Source organism: Mus pahari, chromosome 10 (genome assembly GCF_900095145.1).
Source record: "Mus pahari chromosome 10, PAHARI_EIJ_v1.1, whole genome shotgun sequence".
Taxonomy (NCBI): domain Eukaryota; kingdom Metazoa; phylum Chordata; class Mammalia; order Rodentia; family Muridae; genus Mus; species Mus pahari.
In genome coordinates, this window is record NC_034599.1 from 51,875,711 (window position 1) to 51,884,703 (window position 8,993).

The window sequence follows — 8,993 nt, forward strand, 5'->3', positions numbered from 1 at the left end:
AAAACCAAACCCCAAATAAACCTGTAAGGATTACTTCCTTAAATCACCCACTCTGGAGACAGATTCATGTATAAGTCAAATCATGTATCAACTAAACTTAACAAGCAAAATTTGATATTGTTGAAATAAATATTCCCTAATATCTTTAACTGAGGCACTGGTTTTATTGGCCATACATGATAGTATGCCTCCCAGTCATATTTCTTTGGGAATTATGGAACCACTTGCCACTTACCTATGGTTTTGTGGGTGGTTGAATTTGTCATAGACTTTAAGAACAAGTACTATAAATTTAGTCTTGTGAGTTTGATTAAAAGGAGAGCCTTGTGATATTGATGTGAGTGGCCTGCACTGTGACCTGAGGCCACGGTGAAGTCAGAGTCTGTGCTGCCACCGAGGATCACATCCATGGTCCTGCTGCAGCCAAGGTCTATGTTGATGACTGGCCCATGTTAACATCTGAAGGCCATACAGTCTGTGCTGCAGCCTGAGGCCATGTTAATGACCTTGCATTTTCTTTGCAGTGGCAGAGGATGGGCTGATGTCTATGATCTGTACTGCCACAGGAGACCAAGCTGAGGTCAATGGCACCTACTGACACTGAGACCATGTGGATGGCCATGGTCCATGCTCCTGATGACTGTAAAGGGCCAGGAAGCTACTTCTGCCATGTGTTGATGACTGTAGACTCAGAGTCGGGAAGGAAGGAAATGGAAGGCTTCTGTGACAACCCCTACCCCACCCCAAAAGTTATAGCCTAGCCAGAAAGTTATCAAGAAAACTTAAAAATTGTGATAAGGATGCTGAAGTGTAGCTCTCTACTCCTCGAGGGGGTTGCGGGTGGGGAAGAACTCAAGTTTTCTTTAAGGAGTGGGCCACTGGGAGATGAACCATGCTCCAAGTGAGTCTATGGGCAACACAAATTGGACTTTTTGTGTATGTGTGTGGGGTGGGGGTTCCAATGGTGGGGAGCAGAATGGGGAGGACTGGGAAGTTAGAGTGCTCGGGGTTCATGGTGTGAAATTCCTAAATCAATAAAAAGATGAGAGAGCGAGCAATCGAGTGAACCTAACATTTGGAAAGAAGAGACAGGAAAATAAGGAGCTCACAGTCAGCCCGGACTTCATGTTCGTCTGCTGGGACTGAAGGGGTATACTGCTATGCCAGGTTCAACTCTGAATTTTTTTGTTACTCCTATGTCCACTTCTGAACTCTGCTACAAGGTTTCATGCAGTGCTGGCAAACAAGCTCTAACTCTGAGCCACTGCATGCTACACAAGCACTGCCAACTGGGCGACATACATGGCTTCCCCTCTCTACCCTTCTTTTTTGGTGGGAGGATGAGAGTCAAACTTGGGTTCATCCTGTATTGTCTACAGATGTGCGTCCGCATGTTTAGCACTGGTGTCCTTCGAGTGTGTGTATGTGTGTGTGTGTGTGTGTGTGTGTGTGTGTGCAGGTATGCATGGAGGCCAATGATAGGTCTCTTCCTCAATCAGTCTCTACCTTGTTTTAAATGGATGTGTCTGTATTGGTAATATAGGTCTTCTATATATGTATGTATATGTGTGTTGCCCTATATGTGTGTACATATACACAGAAACAAATATCTTTTGTAAAATGAAATTTCTGATTCTACCCTTCTAAAAGTATTATGGTGAGATTAGATAAATAAAAATTATTTAATTTTTTAAGTATCTTTTTGAAGCCCTGGCTAGCCTAAAACTCATTATGTAGACCAGAGTAGCCTTGAATTCACAAAGATCTGCCTGCCTCTGCTTCCTGAATGCTGGGATCAAAAACCTATACTACCATGACTAGCTGAAAATAATTTAGGACAGGACAGTGTCTTTGGGAAATATGGTAAGAATACAATGTCAATTTATTCCAGTGTATGTACAGTATGGTTTATCACTAAGTTCCTGATGGTCATTATGTTGCTCCAGTCTTTTCCTCTTCAGTCCACTCTGTAATCTGAGATCTGTCTGAGCAGGATAACCATGCCATGTTTGACTTTGTTAGTTCAAGGCTGTAGTTGCTTCAGGTTTGGTGACATACACCTTTAATCCCAGCACCTTGGAGTCACAGGGAGGTGGATCTTTGTGAATTCAAAGCCCAGCCTGGTCTACATAGAGAATTCTAGACCAGTTGGAGGCCTATATAATGAGACCTTGTCTCAAAAAAAGATGGTAGATTGGGGCCAGTGAGATATGTGGCTGTCATCGAGTCCAACAACTTGCGTTCCATCCCTAGGACCCACATATCAACTGAAAGAACTGGCCCTTGAAATTGTCCTTTTACATGCATGGTATGCACAGGCATGTGTGCCACACACATGTTACATAAATAAATGTAATTTAAAAAACCTAAAATCAGTCAAACAATAACAGATGGTAGTTAACTGCATGTGGTCACATACACATAAACATACATAATCCCAGCACGGGAGACAAAGAGGACAAATCAGGGGTTCAAGATCAGAACTACAGGAGACCCATCAAAACACAAGGACACAAGGACAACAACAACAAAACAAAAAACAACAGAAAAAGAACAGGTTCAAGCCGGGCGTGGTGGCACACGCCTTTAATCCCAGCACTTGGGAGGCAGAGTCAGGTGGATTTCTGAGTTCTAGCCCAGCCTGGTCTACAAAGTAAGTTCCAGGACAGCCAGGGCTACACAGAGAAACCCTGTCTCAAACCAAAAACAAACAAACAAAAAAGAGAGAAAGAAAAAGAACTTTATTTAAAGCAGGAAACCATTGTAATCTCTTGATATTGATACAAATTTTACCATTACTGCTAATGTTTACATTATAAATTAATTGGCTGTTTAAAGAGGAATCTGTAGTATAATGATTTTTTTTTTTAAAGTATCACCTTAATAGGGACTGTCCTTAGATCCCATAGTGGCTTGCCAATGAAACATGTCATCTCCAATTACACCTGCAGAACATTTGGCTGAAGGGCCACAAGAACAAATCACTGGATTCTAAATTCTGTGTTTAATCTCTTCTCAGCATTGGGGTTTGCTTGTTGCTGTCACTCTCACAGTGAGCCAGAGATCCAGCCACACACTCTGGCAGCAGGGGAGGATTCTCACTTCATCCCACACTGGAAGAAGCCTCTGTCAATTCGTGGGCTTGGTGGCTTCTGTGTGTCCTGTAATTTCTGATTCTGTTTTGTTCTGCTGTCTTCTCTCAACTCAAGTTAGTTGGAGAGAATTTACCTTATTAGGGAGAAGATATGTATTTGTTTAAATGACTGTTCGTTTTATTTAGTTATATTTTGGAGACAAGGTTTTACCATATAACCCTGGCTGCCCTGGGTTGTACAGACCAGGTTGGATTTAGAGATCCACCTTCCTCACTTTGCCTTCTGACTGCTGGGATTAAAGGTATGTACCACCAATGTCCATCCTAAATGACTATTTAAATATACTAGTAAAGCTATACTGAACCAAGACAGTGGTTGCCCTTCAAAGCAGAAGTGACTGGAAGGGAACAAAATAGAACTTTGTTAATGACTTAGGGGTTTATTGCTGTGAAGACATGACTAACCTCTTAGAAAGGTGGAGACAGAGCTGAGATTGTACATCTTGATCCGAAGGCATCAGAAGGAGACCGATACACCAGGCACAGTGTGAGCATACATGAAACTCCAAAGCCCCTTCCCTCCCCACCCCCCACAGTGAAACACTTCCTCCAACAGGACATACCTACTCTGGCAAGGCCATATCTAATATTATCGCTCCCTGTGGGCTACACATGAGTCTATGAGGGCCATATGTATTCAAGCCATCATAGTTAAGATGGGAAATTTTTATTTTTAAAGATTTTTGGGCCGGTGAGATGGCTCAGCAGGTAAGAGCACCCGACTGTTCTTCCAAAGGTCTTGAGTTCAAATCCCAGCAACCACATGGTGGCTCACAACCATCCGTAANAAGATCTGACGCCCTCTTCTGGAGTATCTGAAGATAGCTACAGTGGACTTTCATATAATAAATAAATAAATCTTTTAAAAAAAAAAGATTTTTAAGCTGGGTGTGGTGGCGCATGCCTTTAATCCCAGCACTTGGGAGGCAGAGGCAGGCGAATTTCTGAGTTCAAGGCCAGCCTGGTCTACAGAGTGAGTTTCAGGACAGCCAGGGCTATACAGAGAAACTCTGTCTCGAGGAAAAAAAAAAAAAAGATTTTACTTACTTAGTTTGTTTGCTTTTTGAGCCAAGATTTTGGGTGCCCAAAGAGACCAGAAGAGGATGTTGGATATCCTGGACCTGGAGTTTTCCATGGTTGAGAACTGCCTGAAGTAGGTGCTCAGATCTAAGCCTATGGGAGAGCAGCAAGCACTCTGAGTCATCCTCGCCAGCTCCGAGTTCTATGTCTTGATTTGTTGATTTGATGACTATTCAGTGTATAAAAGAACACATGTGGCTGTATGCTTATATTTTCACCTTTTCTGTATATAAATTACACATTAATTTAAAAACTAAGCAGAATGTATTAAAGTCTTTTCAGCTCTGCTTCCTAGACTCCCAGTTTTCCTCTGAAGAGAAAACCAGTTACCTTTCTTGTCGATTCCTTCAAGCTTTTCTATGTACAAATGAGTTTATAAATGGATACTTTGGCAGCATGTTGTGCATGCAGTGAAAATTTTGGTTTCTTTAAAAATCTAGTTATGTCAGATGCTGTTTTTGTTTTAATCCAGGTGTGGGATATGGGGCTGCTTCAGATTGTTCATAGCTGATAACTATGATTTGTCTTATGCTCTAGGAGGGGCATGATTTTTGGCAGCTGCAGCTAGTTATGCTTGGAATTATGGGGACTTTTGAGAATGTATAAATTTGAGAGCCCTGAGAGGGCCTGTGTGGGCTGCTGCTGGTTCCTGTTGCTGCTATTGCTAGATTGTTGGTTGCTGGTTGGGATACTCTTGTCAATGGAGATTGGCCCTTGCCCCTAGGAACTGGATGCTTCTAATCAACAGGAAGTAGTCTAAAGAGTTCTATACCCCCTCCTCCCCTCTAACCTTCCTCCTCTCCTACCTCGTGTTGAGGTGTTGGAAGGGTCTAGGATGGAGAAGGGTGGCAGATATAAGAACCCAATAAAGGAGACTGAAAAGCATGGCTATATATGCATACTATTTGAGTCGTGCATCTTTTAAAAAGTTTATCTTTAATGTGTATGGGTGGTTTTTTTTCCTGGATGTATGTTTATACATCACATGCTCCTTCAGAGTCCAGTTCTATACTACCATGTGGATACTAGAATTGAACCCAGGTCATCTCCAAGGTCAGCCAGTATTCTTAACCACTGACCAATCACTCGAGTCCCTGAGTGTCTTCGTTATTTTACTTCCTGATATATCTTCCATCTTCTTATACTGTCTAATTTTAACTCCAGTGCATAGTGCAGTGCCTGGTGTGCTGATAGACTTGTAAGAAACTGTCTTCCAGTTTCAATACTGAAACCAACTTCTAAGTAGGTTCCTGAGTTCAACCTAGAGTTCATTTTACTGGTGGCAAAAGACAAACTAACATAGCTGAGGGACAAGGAGGGATGGACATGCCTTTGAGTGATGCCTTCCATCACTCAAGAGGTAGATCTCTGTGAGTTCAAGGCCAGCCTGGTCTACATAGCCAATTTTGGGACAGCCAGGGGTACACAGAGATCCTTTCTCAAAACACTGCCTTCCCCAGCCCCCTGACCCTCCACACACACAAAGAAAAAACTTAGCAGAGGTAACCTGAAGCTGCTATTGCACTGGTGCCAAAATGGTGTTAAGAATATATATGTATTGGGACTGGTGAGATGGCTCAGTGGGTAAGAGCACCGACTGCTCTTCCAAAGGCCCCGAGTTCAAATCCCAGCAACCACATGGTGGCTCACAACCATCTGTAATGAGATCTGATACACTCTTCTGGAGTGTCTGAAGACAGCTACAGTGTACTTACATATTATATATATATAAAATAAATATATATATATATATATATATTTCTTTAAGTGAGGTTTTTAAAAAGTTCTCCAAGATGGGCATCAAAACCTACAGCATTTTCTTTTCCGAAGACCCATCCCCTGGTTCTTTCTGGACTTCAGTCCTGGGGACTAGTTGTGGCACTCCGGTTTCTTGAGATCCTTCTGGAATATCTTTGGTCTAACATGATAAAAAAAAAAAAATCACAGTAGGCCCAGCCCTGCCTTCGCAATGCCCCTATCCTGAGAGACCCAAACTCTGCTGTGTTTACCCTAGAGTAAAATCAAGCCTTTGCAAAGGCTGTGGGCTTCCTGAATGAATTCTGATACAGGATGTCTCTCTGTGTACCTGATTAAAATTAGCTACAATGATGCTGGACTACAGGATACATCCATTGAGCAAAGAAATACGGCCCTTGCTTATCTGTCAGATCCGAGGCATCGGATCATCTTGGACCTCACAGGCAACCTTTAAGACCCTACCAGGAATAGGTGGAAGCCGCCCGTGAATGCCGGGAAGGACGCCGGTCCTCGCGCAGTTTTGGATTCTTCTAACTCCCAGTCGCCTCTTCCTCCGGCTCCCGCAGGGGAGTCGCCTCTGGTTCCCCCCCCCGCAGCCCCTCCCCCGCCGCGCCGCGCCGCTCAGCCTCCCCTCCTCCCAGCTCCTCTCTGTCTCCCCCTCTCGGACAGCGTCCCCGTCCGGCCCGGCCCTCCCCGGCGCCTGTTTGTGAATGAGATGCTCAGTTTCTCAATGAAGCCGCGGGGGGCTCGGGCGGACGCGGCGCAGGCCGCAGCGCTGGCCCTGAGCCGGGAGGGGGACGCCTTTTCCTCGCTCGCTCGCGCCCGCCCTCCCTGTCGCCGCGGCGGCTTTTGAGGAACTGGGCCGCGAGGCCACGGAGCAGGTCGCAGGGCCCGCATCCCCGCGGACGCCCGGGCTGGGCGGTCTCGAGGCGCCGGCGAGCTCTGCCCCGGAGTGAAGCGGCTCGGGAGGCCGACGGCCTTCAACTCCCGCCGGGCGCCTTCGCGGTGGCTGTAAAAGTTGTGGACTCCTAAAAAAAAAAAAAAAAAAAAAGCAAGCCAAGCAGACCTCGACCTGCTGTTAGTTCCTCGCCCGCACTTTCTCCTCCTCGGGAGAGGAGGAGTGGCGTGAGGAAAGGAGTGAAGCAAACCGGAGGCATTTCCTCTCCGCGGGGAGCGACAGCGGGCTCTCCGCGGCCAGCAGGAGCGGCGTTGGCAACCGCCGCGGGCGCCGGACGCTCGCACCATGCGCGAGCCGACCGGGAGCTGCTGAGGCGCCGGGCCGCAGAAGCGGAGCGCGAGTTCAGCGGGCTCCGGCGCTCGTCCACCAGCCCTGCCCGGGCCGCGGCGGCGGCGGCGGGATGGAGCCGGCGACCGCGCCCCGGCCGGACATGGCGCCGGAGCTGACCCCCGAGGAGGAGCAGGTAAGCGCCGCTGCAGCGGTGGGTGTGTCCGAGCCTCCGAGGCCTAGGCCAGCCTCTGGTCGCCCGCCCGGCTGCGCTCCTCGCCCCGGGCCCTCCGCGTTCCTGCTCGCATTTCAGGCCTGCGGGCTGGCCTCCCCGAGCCGGAGACCGCGCCCCAGGCCATCGCCCAGCCCAGCCCGGGAGCCATGGGACCCCTGGCTCTGAGATTCTTAGGCTTCGAGACTTCCGGGGGGGGGGGCGCGGTGCCGCTCCATTTCAATGAATATTAAAGTTCCTCGAACTGGGGCGGGCTCCCCACTGGATGGTTGCCGGACACCTTGCCCCAGGCCCTTCTACTCTCTTGAAGCTTTTGCTTTTTTTTTTTTTTTTTTTGAGGGTCAGTTGTTTTCAAGGGCAAGGAGAGCCATTTGGGGGGAGGATTCCTAGGTGGCTGTCTCCGTTCCCAAGAAGGGGGTAGGTAGCGCTGGTAAATAGGTGCCCCAGATTCTCAAAGGAGCCCTTCAGGCTTTCAGACTTCTGTGACAGGCCTACTTGGACAGATCCTGAAAGATCTGTTCCTTTTCTAGCTCCCCAAGTCCCTGGCCTTGACCTCCCTATTCTGCTTGCCCAGGCTAGGCTCTTCCCCTCGTCCCCATTTCCCTGCCCCCCACCTCATCTGACAGTCTCCATCTTCCTGAAGCCCACATTGGAGTTCCTTTGTCCCTTTTTAGAGCTTGTGACCTTAAATTCCCAGAAAGGAGTAGCTTGCGTTATCATTTGAGGGGTTTCAGTAAGGGAGAAGCCTAGCTCTTTTGTAACTTTACCACCCCCCACCCCCCATATTCCAGCTGTGGAAACACGGACTAGATGAGATTCAGAACCGCACGGGATGGGCTCTTGCTCATCTCTCCTTGGCGCTGCTTATATCCAAACAGAGGCTGTGCTCAAATATGGCCATAATCTGCTTGTACCTTAAAAAATAAAATTAATGAAAGAGGAAAAGGTGAGACATGACGGTAATGACCCGTTTCACACTCTCACACCCTTGTTCACAGGCCCACATTTGCTAACACAATCTGTAGTGGGGAGATGTCTATTTTAACAAACTAACATTGGTTTAGTTTTTTTTTTTTTTTTTTTTAAGACCTTTTTTGTAATGGTTTATTTATTTTTATTTTATTTGCATTGGTGTTTTGCTTGCATATATGTCTGTGTGAGGATGTCAAATCACTTGGAGATGGATTATGGATACCTGTGACTGCCATGTGAGTGCTGGGAATTGAAACTAGGTCCTCTGAAAGAGTAGCCAGTGCTCTCTCCAGCCCCAAGACCTGATTTTTAAAAGCCCTTGACTTTTCTTTTGGAAAAGTCATCATTTCTGTGGAAATGATGTTTTTGTTTTGTTTTGTTTTAATTTACCCCCAGACCTATACTCTTACTGACTTTAGATAAACTCAACATGAGTAAAAAAAAATTTTTTTAAAGATTTATTTATNTATATGAATACACTGTAGCTGTCTTCAGACACACCAGAAGATGGCATTGGATCCCATTACAAATGGTTGTGAGCCACCGTGTGGTTGCTGGAAATTGAACTCAGT

At 46.5% G+C, this 8,993-nt stretch overlaps 1 protein-coding gene across 1 annotated transcript in view; it reads left to right on the top strand.

The window, feature by feature from the left end:
• The first annotated feature begins 7,082 nt into the window (after positions 1–7,082).
• The window catches only part of Ptpn9 (protein tyrosine phosphatase non-receptor type 9), a 79,737-nt gene continuing 77,826 nt past the window's right edge, over positions 7,083–8,993 (top strand). Inside the window, exon 1 of the mRNA XM_021206930.2 lies at positions 7,083–7,413. Within this exon, the coding sequence (XP_021062589.1) occupies positions 7,351–7,413 (63 nt within the window). The 5' untranslated portion in view covers positions 7,083–7,350. The remainder of the gene's footprint in view (positions 7,414–8,993) is intronic.